General features: G+C 42.3%; 3 protein-coding genes across 3 annotated transcripts; 1 reads left to right on the top strand and 2 right to left on the bottom strand.

Moving 5' to 3' along the window:
• Positions 1-2,546: 2,546 nt before the first annotated feature.
• Positions 2,547-5,310, bottom strand: txnl4b (thioredoxin-like 4B). Its single transcript, XM_084318783.1, has 3 exons — positions 5,141-5,310; positions 4,424-4,575; positions 2,547-3,312 (listed from the first exon to the last, which is right to left on the bottom strand). Exons 1-3 carry the CDS (start codon positions 5,270-5,272, stop codon positions 3,147-3,149), a joined length of 450 nt encoding a protein of 149 aa, XP_084174909.1. The 5' UTR covers positions 5,273-5,310; the 3' UTR covers positions 2,547-3,146.
• Positions 5,311-5,940: 630 nt separating this feature from the next.
• Positions 5,941-10,088, top strand: trmt10c (tRNA methyltransferase 10C, mitochondrial RNase P subunit). The gene has a single exon (XM_084334863.1). The coding sequence runs from the start codon at positions 6,154-6,156 to the stop codon at positions 7,816-7,818; it is 1,665 nt and encodes a 554-aa protein (XP_084190989.1). The 5' UTR covers positions 5,941-6,153; the 3' UTR covers positions 7,819-10,088.
• On the bottom strand, positions 8,903-19,070 carry blzf1 (basic leucine zipper nuclear factor 1). The gene is made up of 7 exons (XM_084334875.1): positions 18,850-19,070; positions 17,448-17,554; positions 16,659-17,119; positions 14,246-14,445; positions 13,944-14,072; positions 13,178-13,412; positions 8,903-11,406 (listed from the first exon to the last, which is right to left on the bottom strand). The coding sequence occupies exons 2-7, from the start codon at positions 17,470-17,472 to the stop codon at positions 11,221-11,223; spliced, it is 1,236 nt and encodes a 411-aa protein (XP_084191001.1). The 5' UTR covers positions 17,473-17,554; positions 18,850-19,070; the 3' UTR covers positions 8,903-11,220.
• Between the last annotated feature and the right edge of the window lie 387 nt (positions 19,071-19,457).

Here is a 19,457-nt window from a genome sequence, read left to right as displayed (position 1 = left end):
CATAAGCACTGTGTAAATGAGTATGTGCTACTGCTGCTTCCCCGCGCGTGGTCGTGTGTGTGTGTGTGTGTCTGTCTGTCTGTCTGTCTCTCTCTCTCTCTCTCTGAGGAAGTGAAGATAATTCCACTCTATCTGCTGTCGCTGTCAACCAGTTAGTTATGCAAATCAGTGCTATATACACGTCAGCAAAACCGTCAAATCAGAATAGCTTAGTTGAGTGAGGGAGGATCTCGTGAACTCGAGACTAGACTGATGAGTCAATATGGTAATTGACACAGACCCATTGATACTAACCCATATTACTATAAAATCATGCTAAACACAGAAAAAAACATTTATAATGCATGTCCCCTTTAACTTAAAGGTGCTATAGATAACATTTCTATGTAGCGAGATTTTAAAAATGTGCAGAATAAAAGTATAACTTAAAAAATATGATTTATTAATTAATTTATCATTTTAAAATTGTTGGCAGGTGCAAAATGAATGTTGTTGCATGTATCCCCTTCCTACTTCCATTTCCCCACGTGGAATGCACCCGATTGGATAAATGACATGCTGATGCTCTAGTACAGCGGTTCTCAAACTACGGGTCGCCTCATTTTATAAATGTGTATTGATAACATAGTGCTGTAATAAAATGTTCTAATAAATATGCATGATCACGTTCAACAACGTGCTTTTATTTTTATATGCCTTAATTCCAGGTTGAAATGACACGATACATTAAGTGTGGGGTCGCCAAAAGAAATCCTAAATAAAATGGCGTTGTGGTATAAAAAGGTTTGAGAACCCCTGCTCTAGTAAATGGTTGTATTTATATAGCGCTTTTATCCAAAGCGCTTCACAATTTGTTCCTCACATTATCAGCTCTATCTTTAATCTTTCAAAATGTTCAGTTGCTATGGCATGCACTTATCTGTGTTTCACTACACACATGAGTGCATGCCTACCAACTGTTCGCCTGTTTTTACTGCAACACTACTATCACCGACATCTAAGAAGGGAGATCCCCCTTGAATGGCCCTTCTAAGATTTCTCTCCTCCACATTGCCTGTGGTGCATTTTTTCCTATTGCTAGGTTTTAGTGAGTTTTTCCTTACCTTCACGTGGGGTATGTCTGGGAGTGTTGCATTCATTTTGCATTTATTTTACATTTTTTGGACCTTATGGTGTTCTTGTTTTGTTCATGACTTATTGCGATGTTTCTTCTTGACTTGTTTAAAGAAGACATGTACGGCCCATGGGGACATTAATTAAGTGTGTTGTCGGGCCTTACAAATAAATTTGATTTGATTTGACGGCGGAGGCGACCATGCAAGGTGCCAACCTGCTCATCAGGAGCAGTTAGGGGTTAAGTGTCTTGCTCAAGGACACTTCGACACACTGCCCGGGAGGAGCGGGAATCGAACCGGGAACCTCCGGATTACCAGACGACGGCTCTACCTACCGAGCCACTGTCGCACCATAGTGAAATATCTAGTGGCTGAATGTTATCAATAGCACCTTTAAGTACAAAATAAACGAATTTATCAAAGTGTGAGACTTTTAATTAAACAGGCATAATGAGCAACACGTGTCAATGTAAAAAAAAATTATATTGGTCGAGCACGACTGTTATTGACAGATGCATCTTAACACTTTGACTGCCGGGACACGTCTTTAGACGTCTTTGCTGGCGATGCTAAAGTTGCCGGGGGACGCTGTACAGCGTCCTTATATCAATATTTCAAAAATCTGCGATCGGATCCATAATCTGCCTCCGCTGGCCTGAGAACCACCAGCAGGACCCACTGAGCTCTCTGGCGGTTCAGGAGCGCCATCTGGTGGCCGATCGCGCAACTGCTTAACAGGAAGCGCTGTAGAGGTTTTGCTAAATGTCCGTATTGCTTCCGGCCACTCGGGATAGCTTCCGGCACTGTAGCTCGTCACTCTACATAGCGATCGATTGCCAATAACTCGATAAACAACATGATTTGGACGTATATACCATTATACAAGCTGGAGATGGACCGGGTAATAATATATCCCATAATGATAAAATTTCTACTCGACGATGATCGCCCAACGGCGCGCGGATACTGGGGTGAGTTTCAGCGTGTAACGTTACCGTCTTCGATAATAACTGATATTATCAACATTTGACCCACATTAGATGATTGGTATAACGCTGCCCACGGAATTATAAACGCCCCCTCGCCCATCCGGTCAACATCAGATGACGTGTAGTAACTTCTAGAACCACGTCCAGTTGAAATCTTTTATCTCGCATCGATTGCTATCAAACTGTATTTCATCATCAATATAATGCATTTGGAGCTATAAATCAAGTTCTGGAGAAAGCTGCAGAAAACGATAAAAACATACTTATACTTTAGACCATATTTTACTATGAATATGTGAATGAAAAAGTTTAACGTTGCTACACAATGAACAATACATATAGGACTTTGAATGGGCCCTAATAATGGCAATGTAGCAATAGAATTTAAAAAGTTATAGCCCTGCAAAGAAGGGGACTTTCTCCATAGACAAATAGCGCTGGCAATCTATGGTATATCATGAATTTAACCTTAGGCAGCCAAAGTGTTAAGGCATTTAAACTGTAAAATACAACAAGCATGTTGCAATGTGTGTACTGTAATGTGTTTCATATTTTAAATAAGGATCTGGTCCTGACATGTTCAGAACAGCCTCCCTAACAACCTTTTATCCCAGAGCGGAGCCGATGAACAAGGTTATGCTACCTGGTATTCCCTCTCTACCAGGGTTTCTCTGGTGTGATTTGGGTCTGGCACCACAAGACTACCATCAGAGTGACAAAGATTGAGAAATGTTCGAACATATGGGCCCCCCCCCCCCCATCTTAGATCTTAGCAAAGAAGTTTCCTGTCTTCGAGCCTTGCCTTAATAACACCGAATAGACAACGGGATCAGTGATTCATACATACTCATCTCACACACTATGAATACAAACCCACGGTAGAGTGAGAAGCATCGCAGAGTTCCAGTTGCTGGGTGGCAATGCTTTTGTTTGCAGTGTCATTTCAACCTGTGAAAGTCGATGCAGTTCAGCAATAGTTCAATATGACCAACAGTCAAGTTTTGTGGGTACCTTCCTTCCCCAGGATAACACAATGACCGCACTAGATCCCATGGTAGAGTAGATCATATTTGGGTATGTTTTGAGGGTCTATGGGACTCTGGACAATCATCTTCCCCCTCATGGCCCCTCTGTATATCACCTCGATCAGATCCTTGAAGTCTTGCTTGGTCTTGAAGCTGCCCACAAACTTGGTGTGATCTGGTGATCTGTCAGAGAAAAGAGTCAACGTTATATCTGAGGAGGAAGAAGTTGGTGGTGAATAAACAAGGATAACAAATATATACCTGGAAAGAATGTATTAAATAAATACCATACAATCTGGTGTGATCTGATCGGGCAGAGGTAGAGGGGAAAGTCTTGGACTAGGACAACAACAAATAAATACTAGCTAGACTAGGGTTTCTCAACAGGGTGGTGGTGCAGAATGGCTGAAAGGGGCGCTAGTTTATTTGATTTATTATCATTGTTTTAATATCAGGACAACAACTTGATTACTTTTTGTAATGTTTAGTTTATACACACTTCACTTGGTAGTAAAAAGTTAAACAAGCTAAAATCTGGATCCAGAAATAAATGTATTTAAGAAAAAACTATTATTCAGATTTGATTTGATTGATTGAAAACTTTATTAACAGATTGCAGAATGGGTACAATACAGTACAGCTCAATACAAACAATTGTTAAGAGGATACAGACCAGAAAAATACTTTCGTCTTGTTTACATCAGGGTCCCCCATTTTCAATTCATCAAGACATTTATGACGTACATGACATACAGATCTACAGTACTGTTTCATCAAGAACATTTATGACATACAAGACATATACACAATATACAGTACTGTTTAGGAGAAAGATCTTAAAAAATATATATACATTCGAAGGGGAAGAAACTGTACATTGTAGGGGGTTGGGTGGGTGGGGGGGGGGTTGGACATTTACCGGGGCCAGTTTCTAATTGCAGCCACCCGTAGGTGCTCTTTGAGAGCGGCTTTGAAGGAGGGTAGGGATTCACATTATTTTACGGCTGTTAGATTAGATTAGACCCTACCCATTGTTAGAAGCCTTCATTTGACACACAACACTGACTTTCATGTATACCCATGATATGAAATTAATGATGATGATGATGATGATTGAAAATAATCATAACATTGAGAGCCGGAAATTAAACCCCCATTAGGTGTAGGGGGTTGAGGGGCCGTTATGGGACCTGGACGGCAGATAGGGGGACATTGACCCAAAAAAAATTGAGAACCACTGAGCTAGACAAACGTGAACTTGAGCCAATACATTTCTACTCGCACTACTACTCACCCATAATCCACTTTCATGTGCTGTCCGTTGAAAAAGAAAACCGTGGAAGGGATGTAACTGATGTCGAAATATCTGGTGTAGATCGGCGCTTTATCCACATCAACGATGTAGATTGAAGCCATGTTACTCAAGTCATGTGCGGTTTTTGACAGCTGATGGGAGGAAAGAAATATTAATGTTAGCTACATTTACATTTAGCTGACGTTTTTATTCAAAGTGACTTACAAGTTCTGTACAAGTCAGCAGGAAGGGTACAACTCTGGCAGTTAAGGGTAAGTGATATTGTTCGTCAAACAGTGTCGAACTTGAGTGCATAGTAGTATAGACAATCATATTAGCATAGTAGACCTAGGTAGTAGTAGTATTATACATATTAGCATAGGCAGTAGTATAAATATATTAGCGTATCTAGAGACAATCATATTAGCATAGTAGGTACTAGGTAGTAGTATATACATATTAGCATAGGCAGTAGTATAAATATATTAGCATAGTAGATAGCAGTGTAAATATATGACACACACAGTAGATTACTTAGTAGCAAAGTGCATAGTATATGAAGATTAGTATTTTGTTGTTGTTTTTAGCTAGAAGTTACATTTGATTTCCTTCATGTGTAAAGCTAGTGCACCATGTTCATCATACCACTATACATATTTAGTCATTCTTATAACCTACATCTTATGTGGCTCATACTCGTTTATTACTGTTACTCACAATCTCATCAAGCTGGAGACAAATGGAGTCTTCATCTCTTCCGAATCGCAAAACTAAAACTTTCTCTGCGACACCCTTGATGACATCGTCTATCTCCTTTTTGCATGACAATTTGTTCAAAAATAAACTCATCTCTATAAAGAAACGGTTGAACCAAAATAGTTATATATCTGTCGTTTCATAGAACGGTCACTGTGCTTAGCTGAGAGGAAGTGACGCGTCCTAGTTGTGCAACACCTAGAAATATCCGTCTGGAAACTACAATTACTACTCTGAGTAAAATATTAACTAAATACCGTCAACTAATATTTGTCATGGACTATTAATGCTAAAACATAATGTTAGTAGTATCTGTTATGTTCAACAATCGGCAGTTTACATATATTATTATTTATTTACTTGATTATTGTGGGTACATATATGTATAAAGAATATTGCAATTAAGTGTAGATATGTGTATACGTATGTATATATGTATTGTGACTTAGAAAATATGTATATTGACAATCAGTACTAGTAGAGAAGGGGTAGGATTTAAATAAGTGTATATACTTCTTCCGACACCTTTTTGGACATGTAAAGTTAATATTGTTCATTTGTTCTAACTATTTCGGCTTCTTGTTGCTTTTTATTAAAAAAAAACATTGTTTTAAATATATTTACATTTTCGAAATTCAATTCAATTCAATGTTTGTGATTTGCTCGACTCGACCACCGTGTTGACCAAACAACTGCTCTTGCCAGCACGACACATTTAAAGCGTGACACCGCTCTCCGACATGACCTTAGTTTCCGCAGGTTGACGCGCACGCTGTTTGTAAACCAGTGCACATTTTCGGAACTAACTTGTGCTATTTATTATGGTGTCAATCTCTCCGACTCATTGGGATGTAAGAGGTAAAAACGTTAAGTTATTTTGTGACAATGGAAAATAACCGAAACGCGTAGCCCAACGTAGGCTTTTAATTTTAGACACAATCGCAGATTTACATTATCATCATCACTAATTTGAGATGCTACGATTAATCACTACGCCGTTTTTGAACGAACTATGGAGACACGGTATTCCCAGGGCGGCCGCTGCCGCAGAGAGACAATTATTGTTACTACCGTCCAACCGTGCCTGTCCCCCGGTGTCTCATCACCGTGGAACCTCGCTGGTCCGACACATCACGTCGGGGACGTCCGGGAGAAAAGATGTCCCCCAGCCAAAGACTGAGCAAGCTGGAGAGAAAGAGAAAATAGATTTGGATATATGGAAGTCTGTGATGATGAGGTCCCAATTAACAGCAGATGAAAAACATGGCGAAGAGGGACTAGAGGGAGATGTAGGTCCTGGAGCACAAGAGGGTAATGGCAAGGAGGATGCCCCCACCACGCTAGATGATCTCCGGGAGCTTGTCGTGATGTGGCGAAGCGCTGGGAAGATGGTACCCGAGCATATGACGGAGGAGCAGGTCCAGCTGCTGTACAACCACGGCTCAAAGACCGCCAGGAAGAATTACCTGAAATATTTGGCCATCAAGGAGCAGCACAAGAAGACCAACCATGAGAAGAAGGTTGAGAAGAGGGTGTTTAGGATGGAGAGGATGACTCAGCGCAGTAGCATGGGGGACAATGAAGAGGGACAGCAGATGAGAAACTCATTCCTGCTTCAGTTTTGGGACCGGTCAATGGACACGTTGGTGGCCTGGAGGAACGCCCGATACATGACTTTTGGCCAGCCGCTGGTCTTCGACATGAGCTACGACGACAACATGTCCCGCCGCGAGCTGGTGAACGCCGTCAATCAGATGATGTTCGTGGAGGCGTTCAACCGCCGCGCCGCCGAGCCGTTCCACCTTCACTACTGCAACTTGAAGCCGAATGGGATTTATGAGCAAGAGTTTGTCAACCGCTACGGCGCGGCGTTCTGGGAGCGCCTCCTCATCACCTCCACCGACCGCAGCTACGTTGACATTCTGCCCCGCGAACGCCTGGTGTACCTCACCGCGGACTCGCCCAACGTCCTCCACACCTTCAACCACTCCAAGATCTACATCATCGGAGGCCTCGTGGACCGCAGCATCCAGCGAGGCCTGTCCTTTGCCAAAGCCAAACGTCTGAACCTGGCCACGGCCCGTCTACCACTGGATAACTATCTCAACTGGGATTTGGGAGCGAAGAACCTGACACTCGACCAGATGCATTCGATCCTGATGACTATGAAGGAGACAGGAAATTGGGAGAAGGCATTCGATGCTGTGCCTAAGAGGAAGCACTGTGGGTTACTTGAACAGCATCCACAGGGATCACAGAGGCGGGATCCACAGGGGCCCCGTGGTCCCAGGGCAACCTTTGTGTTTAACGGCAAGGGACCAGACGTGGATGGAGGGGTTACTAACTATAGCACCAGGAATAAACTCGCTCACAAGCAGGGAGATGATGGCAAAAGACCGTTGAGGTTTGAGGATAGAAGTGGCGATGAGACATTCAGAGGTGGAAACAGACGTTTTTCTCATTCACACCCAGATTCTGAGTTGTCGGGCGTGAACAGAGAGAGGAGCAGGGACAGAACGACAGGGTTGACAGGTGGCAGAGAAAACGAACCAGCCGGAAACAGAGTACAGACTTCAGTGAAAAGCAAAATGAAGAACATGACTGGGAGGGACAAGAAGCCTTGGTGGGAAGACGAGTGATTGAAAGATTGAACTTTGGTACGATGATGTCCAATATAGTAAAGATGTTCTGAGAAAGACAATAAAAAATATGTCAAAGAAAGATTGTGATGTAATTTGTTTTGTAATATATTGTGTCCTGTATGATAGGGTGGGTTGGCCTTCTCTTGCAGAAAGGCGCAACAAACACTGGTATTTATTTATTTTTAAAGCCCTTATTGGTAAACAACCTGTTTATATCTCCTCACTGTTAAATTGGAATATTGGAACCTATTCAACTCGATCGAATGACTGGATGGTTCTTAGGGTTCCTCAGATTTGTTCTGAGCTAGGGAAGTCAGCCTTTTCCTTTGATGCCTCTAACTCATGGAATGTCCTTCAACTCACGCTAAAATTGGAGGTTCTCCCTTCCCTTGGAATGTTTAAATGTATGATTTCAGACCATTGTGTGACTACCTGTAACTGTTTTAGTTGATATTTTAAAATTATTTTTAAACGTTTTAATTTGTTTTACTCTGGTGTTTACATTTCTGTGAATATTGTTTTTATTATGTACTGTACAATCGTCGTTTCTGTAAATGAGGGAAACCTCAGATGCTTACGATTTTAAATAAAGGTTGAAATGAAATATAATTTTTTTTTTTTACAAACATCAAGTGACTTGTCGCTGATTGAAAACATGTCTTGTATCTTATTTAAATACATTTTCTGGTGTCCCATTCTAATTGGATCCAATCAGGAGAACTCCACAATGACAAAAATAAGAAATAACATTTTAAGCAAATATGTGCTTTAAACAAGTAAAATGATCTACCAGTACACTAAGCAAATCTAGTTTGTCAAGATTTATTGAAAAATATCAAGGGTTCTCTCTCGATTGGATAAAATGGGAAGGGATACCAAAAGAGATGTTTACTGCAGAGTGGAGGGACTGGGAGACCCATGTTACTTACTGGACAATCTATATCAGTAATGGCTGTTGGAATGTATATATTTACACGTATTTGAACAAAATAAATACCACTTATTTAAGGATTCACTAGCGTACTTTGAATTGTCCATGTGGTTAAAGCTTTATTACAAGATTGTAAATAAACAAGACATCTTAGTTTTAAGTTTTATTTTGGTCAAGTTTGGGAAAAATATCACAAGTCTCTTATTTGCTAAATAAAATACAGTATGATTATTAATTTCATACAAAATCTCTAGATGGCAGGTGCAATCAATATTGTACAACTCATTCCACAGTGCAATTACAGCAAACATTTGTCCAATGTTCTTTTAAAACACTTGAATATTGGACAGGCACCAGAAAAAAAACAAATTGCTTATGTCTGCACACCAAACCGATATGTTAATGAAAAGTACAGCTGTAACTGTTTGTACTGCAGAATTGGAAGAAATTATATTTAAAGGCAAAAAAATTAAAAATACCAATAAATAAAACTCCGATACCCAAACTGAATTGTAGCATTTTAGGACTAAAAAAATAAGATTTGTACAACATTTCGTATAATAAATATAAGTCTTACTCAACATGATCCATGTTATTGTTGTATGTGAGAATGTGGAGGCTTCACCTGAATGTGGTAACGGTGATAACTTACCAAATGGATCACTTTATTTATTATGTTTTTTTTTACAGCCAACTGTCTATTGCAGTGTTCACTTTTGCATGCAGTATCAACAGGCAGTTCTATGTTAGCAAGAAGTACATTCAGTCTACAGATGCCTGTGACCTCACCAGAACCGTGTACTGCCCTGCAGACGGTCGTGACCTCACCAGAACCCTTTGTACTGTCCTGCAGACTGTCGTGACCTCACCAGAACCCTTTGTACTGTCCTGCAGACTGTCGTGACCTCACCAGAACCCTTTGTACTGTCCTGCAGACTGTCGTGACCTCACCAGAACCCTTTGTACTGTCCTGCAGACAGTAGTGACCTCCCCAGAACCATGTGTACTGTCCTGCAGACAGTATTGCACAAGACTGTTGTATCAAAAGGTTGAAACACAATTCTAATGTCTTCAGAGACAGAATGTTTTACTTCAACAGAAGTGTTCACCTAGACATAATGGCAATAAATAGCACTTTTTTAAATGTCAAAGTTAAACCTCGTTGTTGCAATAGCCTTAAAACACTTTACTGTTCCATCATTACCATTTAAATTAAAGGTTTAGGCATTTCAGTTTCAGGGTCATAATGTGGAGAAGTAAAGGGTAGAACACTGAAGAAGGGTGTTATTTAGTCATAAATAGCCATCAGAAAAAATGGTAATACTGTCAGCAACAGCCTCTGTGCTGCAAAAACTGAAACGGGCAACAGCAGACGCATGCATGCCGATATGGATACCAGGGTTCCACCGATATAGTGCGATATAGAATTTTGAATAATCGACATGCCAACATTACCATCTTTCATGGGCTCAATTGTAAATGGTATATGAAACTAGTTTGAGATTGGAAATACCATCATTTAATGCTAGCTTACCTGGAAGGGGCTAAATACTGCTTACATTTCACTGCAATATTTTATATCCAAAAGGTTAGCTATATTGTCAAGACTCATTGTTTAGGCAAAAAATTCAAACGGATCTTATAAACAAGAGGAAGTTGTAATTCGAGGTTATAAGTTAATTAATTGACACGATGGAATGACTGAATGCACTCCAAGTATCATTCAAATGTGTTATGTTTTGGAGAGTTGTTACATAGCCCCATGTCTATTTAGAAAGTCTTATTTTTAAATGTATTGTTCAAATTGTTTACGAGTTATTATATAAACCATATGTTAATTTAAAGACAGACATTTGTTGGGGTTTGTTACTGAAAATGTTGACACAAATGTCAGTTACTGTAATGGAATATCGGCATCCTTGATTCACTGATAATGGTCGGTCCTGAAAACCCCATATCAGTCGAACCCTGATGTGTACTCTTATGAGTCTCTTGTGGTGTTGACCGGTCCAACCCTGGTCTATACTGCCCTGCAGAAGCTAACTGCAGTAACTATGCAAACAGTCAAACTGATTTTTTTTTTAAAAGTTCTTCGACTATCCAGTGATTTTGTAATTATTGCAATTCTTTATACCCCCTTTCTCTAAAACGGAGAAAGATTGAACTCTGAAACCTTAAAGCCGATATTGAGAAGTTCAATTTCACTTATAATTCAATAGCTTCTGCAGGGCAGTATACTCTTATGCGTGTCTCTTGTGGTGTTGACCGGTCCAACCCTGATGTATACTCTTGTGGAGTTGACTGGAGGAGTCTTCTCATGGAGGAGCCATCCTAGAGTTCATGTTGTCCAGATACAGCAGCCTCTGTTCTACAGCACCAGAATGTCCCCGCTGCACAGTGTGTGACCAGCCTCTGTTCTACAGCACCAGAATGTCCCCTGACCAGACCGTGTGTGACCAGCCTCTGTTCTACAGCACCAGAATGTCCCCGCTGCAGCGCTCGCAGCAGTTAAAGGTGATGTTCTCGTAGCGGGTGTAGGGATGGAACCTGCCGATGCTCTTCTTGGTGGAAAGGAAGCCGGCTGGGGAGGAGTCACAGAGCGGAGGCTCCAACTCTTTGTCTGAACAGGAAATTGGATCTAAAATCTTTAGCACCTAGGATGGAATGTCAGAGGGGGAGAGAGAGAGAGAGACTATTACCTTCTGAGTAGGGCTGCAACGATTAGTCGACATAATCGACGATGTCGATCATAAAAATTCATCGGCGCGGAATTTTAGTGTCGATGCGTCATATAAAAAGTAAACGGAGAGCCGGTAACGTTCATTCAAAACTGCGCAAATGCACTACAGGAAGTGTTGGAGATGGAGCCTAGTGAGTGGATCCACGTCACCCCCCCCCTGGACCAGAGGCTGCTACTTTTAAAACATTATTTGCACATTATCTTTACATTTAAACGTGCACTTATTTCATTTGTTTTCATTATGATTGATTATTGTATTTGTTATTAAAATACATTTGATTAACACTATGGTCGCCAAAAACGCTGTACCACGTCATTCCCCACCATGCTTATTCTGCCAAAGACGCCGTACCACGTCTTTGATATCAATATTTCAAAAATCTGTGATCGAAATCATAATTTCTCCCCCGGAGACTTGAGATCTACTGTTGATCCCCTCTCAACTCTCCAATGGTTCAAGAGCGCCATCTGGTGGCCGATCGGCGGATCGCCCAGAGCGGAAACAGGAAATGGAAGCTGGTGCTCATTCCAATTCGGTCCGATCACTCGGTAATAGTCCCAGGACTCGAGCTAGACACAACGGATAGCAATCCGTTACCAATAACTCGATAAACAATATGATTTGGACGTATATACTATTATACAACCTGGAAATGGATCGCATATTTCTACATCCCATAATAGGAATATTTCTGTTCCACGCTCATCGCCCAACGCTATGAGGAAGCTACGGTAAGATTCAGCGTTATTTTTTAACGTGTTCGATACCAACTGCTCTAATGATCATATCACCCACACTAGATGAATCATCTAACGTTGGCCACGGAATTATAAAAAGCAAGTAGCTTAATTAAGATCCAAATTCAAATGTTTCATGAGTCCTTATTTAAATTAGCTATGGGATCATGTTAAGGCAGAGGGAGGGTGACATTCACAGGTGTGCAGACTTGAGCATGTGAGGTAAAACATGCACTGGAGCCCTGAACATCAGCCGCACCCACGGGAAGCAGAGATGGAGGGTGTGACAGAAATAATCGTTAGATTAGTCGACTAATCAAAAAAAATAAGACAGATTAGTCGACTACCAAAATAATATTGGGACAAATATTGGGGAATGAATAGGGGAGATGGTAATGGTCCCTTAAAGGAACACGCCAACATGGGAAATGCGCTTACAGTAGTAGATAGATACCAATTTCCTCTGTGTTCAGTAAAAAGCTATGCACAATTGACCCGTCTCAAACCCTGCCCTCTTTTCTTGATCCTCCAATCACAACTGTCGCTTACCTCGGACAAACCAAGTTTGTCCGAGGTAAGCGACAGTTGTGATTGGAGGATCAAGAAAAGAGGGCAGGGTTTGAGACAGGTCCATTGAATGGAAGCGAATACGGCTCGCCTAGCTGTGGGCCAAAAACACATAGGCTAGCTTGCAGCCGGATAGCTTTCTACTGAACGCAGAGAGGAAATTGGTGTCTATGTTCTTGTCCGACTCTGGAGAAGACTAAGTGCATTTCCCATAATGTGAGCGTATTCTTTCAACTGTGTTATAAAACTTGTGTACAGTACATTGACTGTCAGCTGACACCTTAGTGGACCCCATGACGACTACTGGTCAGTAAGGCATCAGCTAACAGGGATCCCGATAAAGAATAGATGATACAGACATGGTTAAACCGGGACCATACCTTCTCTGCCATCTTCTCAGCCGGTGTGTTGCACAGCTCTGACGACAAGCCGCCGTTACCGCTGCTGCTGCTTTTAGCTGCGTTGCTGCCTACGTTTCCCAGCAGGTGGGATTTGATGGCGTCCGCCAGCCTGTGGTTGGCCACGGCCATCTCCCCTGTACTGAGGGCCTGAGCACTGGGGTAGTAGGTCTGCTGTCTGCCCCACTGGAGGGACACCATGAGCTGCTCCAGAGACCTGGCGATAGAAACGCAAGCTGATGAGGACGCAGGCTCCCGTCAGCATTTGCATTAATCATCATCCAATATGTAGTCTTCTTTTGCAGTGTGCAGGGCTTTCCCTAAACAGCATAGGGGTGCAGTGCCACTGTGTGTTAAAATATATATTATTATTAAACTTTTTCTTTTTTGCAGTGAAAGCTTGGGGCCAGCTTAAAACCAGATGCATCATTGTCGAATACATGATTGATCTGTGCTCTGTTCCACTGTGTGTATGTATGTGTTTTTATATTCAATGCTCAACTATTCTGCAACCGTATGCACTGTACTTACATAAATAACTTATTTGGAACTTACCCTTGTGTCAACTATTTTATTCAAATGGCTTTCTTTATTGCAATTTGTTGCCTACTGGACCACCCCCTAGTTGTGACTCAGTACCATTTTGTTTGAAAATCCTGGGGAAAGCCCTTGTGTGTTTGTTCAGGGATAACTGTGAGCATCATGTCTCTGGAGAACTCTCTCTCTCTCTCTCTCTGACTGCAGATACCTGTGTGTGAGCATCATGTCTCTGGAGAACTCCTCTCTCTCCGACAGCAGGTCCTGAATGGCTCCCTGAGCTTCTCTGGTCTGTCGCTGCAGAGCTGCTCTGGCGTTGGTCCGCTCCTCTGCCATCACTCTGGAGAGACAACATTCATTCATGAAGGGGCAGGACTAGATGAGCTGCGCTTCTTTCTGCCCCTTCTCCAACTCATCCTTGTTTGTTTTCCTCTGGATGACGACAGACTAATTTGTTTACATCTCGTCTTTACTGTGATTTGTATCAATCAATTCCATTCCACGGAGCCATACCTGCTAGCCAGGAACTTGCTCCTCCAAACGTCACACTGGATGCTCATGCGTTCTAGCTGCTCTGTGGTATGGGCCAGACACCTGCCCAGGGCCTCGTTCTCCAGGATCAGCTGGTTCTTCTCCCGTGACAGACGCTCAAAGTGGTACTGCAGGTCATCGCCCACCGATGCCACCAGCAGCTTCTTCAGCTCACGGTTCACCTGGGCAACAGGAGGACAGTTAGTCACGTTGCTAAACCTCCCGAATATTAGCGGAGGACACAGATTTCTAAGGTTTGGAACAGTTATGTTTTAAAGGATTTGCATGTCATTCCCAGGAAAGTTAAAGATCCACAGAAATGTATTTAAGTTCAAAATCAATGTTGCAGAGTGATGTAAGTCACAGAGTAGGTAAGTTTTCCAGGAAGATAAAACAATGCATTTCTTTAGAAGTAAATAAGAAACACATTGTTGTTAAGAATGTTTTGCCACAGTGATAAATAGACGAACGAGGTACAGAGTAAAACGGAGGGACTTTTTATTTGTATTTAATGGAACCCAAGTCAATAAATTGTGGAAATTAAAAACCGGTTGTATTTCCGTAGAGCTTCAAATCAGAAAGAATCCACCAATTTGTGATGTCACCTGGATGTAAAATCTGGGGCTACTCCATAGAAAACTGATGGACGGACTGAGAATCAATGAGGCACTGTAGTGAATTTGTTAAGAAATGTACAGATAGTCATAACTTGTCACTTCTATGTAAAAGGACAGGATATTGTAATTTACAAGGATGTAAACCCATGCAAACTCAAAAGTAGACACAGACCTACTCATTGGATTTACACAAATAACCTTTTTTTTTTAAATTTAAAGCGGTAGGGCTGCACGATTAATCGTAAAAAAAAAATCGCGATTCATAGACGTATGCGATCTCATTTCTAAATGATGACGATTCTGATGTATTTGCATTTGCTTCAAAATGGAGATCAGTTTCATTCAAATTTGTTGAAAAGTATTTCTAAAACACTCGCTCCTATTCCCCTATGCCACGCTATGTCACGCTGCATTCACGTGTTGATTTATTTGCTTCGGAACCATCCCAGTTGAGATATCAATCACACTTAACTTACACGATGTAAAGCAAAACACGCTATTAATTCAACATTCAATATATTTTCTTACTTTTGTGTTGAATTGTCACCAGATTCCTATTTTTGGGTTCCAGATAAGAGGTAGGAGCTGGACGCCTGTTACTGTTCCGCAACTATAAGTTACTTCCGGGGTAGGCCCGATTGGCCCCGACAGGCACGTGACGCGCAACTTTCTCTGCCGCGCGGCACGCTCCGCATAGCGGAGCGGCAGAGCTTGCGGAATTATGTAACCGCCCTAATCCGCCATGATTTTCATTCGGCGCTTCAGCTCACCTGGCAGAGCAGCGGTCCTGCGGTCCGTTGTTGACGAGTTCGAATCCCATCAAATTTTTTTTTTAACGTGCTTTTTTTTTTTAGCGTGTATTCTTTCGCCGGTTAAGGTTAGGCATGGTTAAGGTTAAGGTTAGGCATTGTTTCGGAGTTGGTTAAGGTTAGAACTGTTAAGTTTAGGCGCTGTTAAGGAGCTGGTTAAGGTTAGAGTTTGTCTTAGAGAATGGCAATAGACAGCCTATTTCCGCGCGACAGCTCTCAGCAGCCTCGTTGCGCGTCCTGAAGCTGCCGCGTCACGTGCCTGTCGGGGCCAATCAGGCCTACCCCGGAAGTAACTTATACTTGCGGAACCGGTACAGGCGAGCTGGACAGCATAACGGTTCCATAGCCTGAAGTCTTATAGTCAATTAGTCATACAGTCCAAAGTTTATAAAAATCCCACGAAAACGAGTTAATGAATTTTGTAATGCGTGTACCGGTAGCAAGGTTTTTTTTTTTTACGTTGTGATTATCCAAAATGGCCGTCCACTTCATAACATTCTGACGCTATAGTCAGGACAAAGTGGTCAAATGACACACGCTTGTCATGACACCCTGAGCTGACTGACGAGAGCAAAGTGCATGCGCGTAAGAGAGGAAAAGAGACTAGAGTTATTTTGTATGTTAGAGACTTAAGTTTACGTCAAGCACTTTGATATACGTTATGTTTAAGTCAAGCACTTTGATATATGTTATATTGTCTGATATATGTTATGTTGTCTGTTTAATAAAGAGTGCAATAAATGTTTTTAATGAAAAAATAAGAATCGTGTGAGAATCGTGATCTCAATTCTTAGGGAGAAAAATCGTGATTCACATTTTAGCAAGAATCGTGCAGCCCTACAAAGCGGTGTACTTTCGGCAAAAGGTGACAAGTTTGAATCCCTGAATTTAGATTTCTCTCAAACTAAAACAACCATAAAACCAAGCAATACCAACTATAACAAATCATCCACTAAATTTGGGTCATACCTCGGTCTGCACACGCAGCTGGTTGGAGAGGCCCTCCTTGTCCTGCAGCAGCCTCCTCTCCGAGTTCTGCAGCTTCTCCAGTGCTCCTCTGCAGTCCTCCACCAGAGGGGGAGAGGGCTGCTGCTCCTCCGCCAGCTGCCACGTCTCCCCCTTCCCCTCTATAGGCCCCAAGCGTCCGCTCCGGCTGATGGCGGCCCGCGGAACGACGATCCTCACGGCCTCTATCTCAGTGCAGGCCTCCCGGCTCACCTTGCCCAGGTGAAGCACGCCGGGGTGCTGGTGAGGCATGGGTGGGGCGCTGAGGGGAGACGATCTGGGGATGCGTTTGGGGCTTGCCACCTTCAAGAGGGGGATTGAAGCGGGCACCGGCGGCTGCATATCTGTGATGATCTCCAGAGCGACCAGGGCTTTGTCCATCTCCATGCCGTCCCCCGGGCCCCTCACTGCCACGTTGGCCGGACCTAGAAGAAGCGAAACAGCGGTCTGAGTATCGAGCTACGCCAAGCGATACTTCACCCGACGCTCCTCCTAACACTTGAAAAAATGTGGTCCCCGGCTGCTCACTAATCCCCCCTTCCATTGTTTTGTAAAGCAGGGGGAAACAGGAATGTTGCCAAACCATAGGATCACCCCCTTGATAGAAGCCATCTCAAACTGTGTTGGCTAGACTTTTATCTAGACACACATCGGGCTAGCTGTGACTGGCTGAGCAGGTACTGGGAATGTAAATAACAGTTGGTAAAATATAAACAGGGGGAGCTTGGCTCACGGCTAAATAGCAGTACTCACCTCTCATGGTTACCACGGTGGTCATGGCGGAAGTGGTTTGATATGATGGTAAGAAATGGTAGATTCTAGTGATACCGGTCAAAGTTGAATGCTAATGGCTCTTTCACCTATGGCAGAGGAGATGGGGGAAACACGTTATTAGGTTAACAGTTCATATTAGTTGAAATAGCTAAATGGTTTCGGAGACGTAAATAAAACATGCAACAACATACAAATTAACTATGCTTGCACCTCATGGTACCAAAGCACCTCAAAGGCGCTAAAAACAAAATTACAAACATCTCAAAACAAACTGGTCAGACTACTGCTTGACCTTACTCCTAGAACCCACCTCACCCCTGCCCACTTTGACAACCTAGGATGGCTTAGAGTAGACGACAGAGTACAGCAACTTGCAATGGGCCTGGTCTACAAGATACACTACACCTACACGACCAAGGTACCCATGTACATGTCAAAATACTTCCCAAAGGTCAGTGAATACCACGATCACAACACCAGAGGGAGCTCCACAAATCATGTTAAACCCAGATTCGGCTCAAATAAGGGACTAAACACGTTTCGCAATTATGCCACATCAATGTGGAACGCCCTACCCAAAGCTGTAAAGGAATGTGGATCACTACCCACTTTCAAAACCTCTCTCAAGGGACACCTACGGGAGACTGCAATTCAAAACTGGCCCCTGTAAATATCCTAACCCAACCCCCTCCAATGTACAGTCATTTACCTAGTATGGTTTTGTCAATAGTCCAATGTACAATTTTGTTTGTTTGTACAGTGTCTCCCCCCCCCCCCTCAATGTACAGTTTTGCTTGTTTATACAGTGTGCCCCCCCCCCCCCAATGTAAATTACCCAGTATGGTTGTCAATATCCCAATGTACCCAACCCCCCCCCCACCCAACCTCCTCCAATGTACAGTTTCTACGTCAAATGTATATACTCCCTTTTCTTGACTCCTTCTGTATCACAAACAGTACTGTATTTGCAAATCTGGTATGTCATAAATGTATAGATGTAGCAGTACTGACTATCTGTATGTCATGTATGTCATATATGTCCTGATGAATTGAAAATGGGGGACCCTGATGTAAACAAGACGAAAGTCTTTCTCTGGTCTGCATCCCCTTAACAATTGTGTGTATTGAGCTGTACTGTATTGTACCCATTCTGCAATCTGTTAATAAAGTTTTCAATCAATCAATCAAACCTATATCATTAGGTCGGGTTAACGTTCGTAAACAAACAGCATAATACGACTTTAGGTTAGATGTCACTCTAACGTTATCAAAGTAGCTAAGGGGTAGACATAAATCAAAGATTTTGAAACGTGCTTTTAACCTAATCAACCATACAGATAAACATGGAGTAACATAACAAATCGGCAACTAGTATTATTACCTGGCTGATGTCGGCGGTCGTTTGTTGGCTTGGATAATGTCGACGTTCGCTAACGTACAGCCTCAAGACATATTATCCAACGGCCTTGAGAAAATGACTTCTGTGATAGTTCACATTAGTGTGACAAAGTTAGCATAATATTGCCGAAATGGCCTTCTCCCTGGAGCGTATTAAACTAACGTTACGTTAGCTGTTTACTCGTCGTCGTTGCCAACTTGCCATCTTGTGTTTTGCCACCGTGACCGGATACAGTTGGTCATCACGTGAGCGGGACGGGAATGTCATTTTTATTTGTATTTCTTAACGGGAGTTGGCGGGACGGGATTGTTGATCATTTTATAGTGCATTTCTATACATAGCTATGTATTTTTTTTACCTATTAGTTGTGTCACGTTGTCTTGATTCTGAACGACATTCAGTCGGAAAAAATTATAAAATAAATAATAATAAGAACGCTCGGGGTCGGGAATGGAGTCATTTTTGTAACATCTCGCGAGAGAGAGCGGGGCGGGAGTGAAACTGTACCCAATCTGAGTCTGCGTTCCTTTTTAGAGCCACGCGAACGGACGTTGTACACACCGGCCTCCCAATACGGAACCTTTAAATGC

This window comes from Notolepis coatsorum, assembly GCF_963971535.1.
Source record: "Notolepis coatsorum genome assembly, chromosome: 1".
Classification (NCBI taxonomy): Eukaryota; Metazoa; Chordata; class Actinopteri; order Aulopiformes; family Paralepididae; genus Notolepis; species Notolepis coatsorum.
Note: the sequence above shows the minus strand (reverse complement) of the source record. Positions and strands in the feature narration are given on the sequence as shown.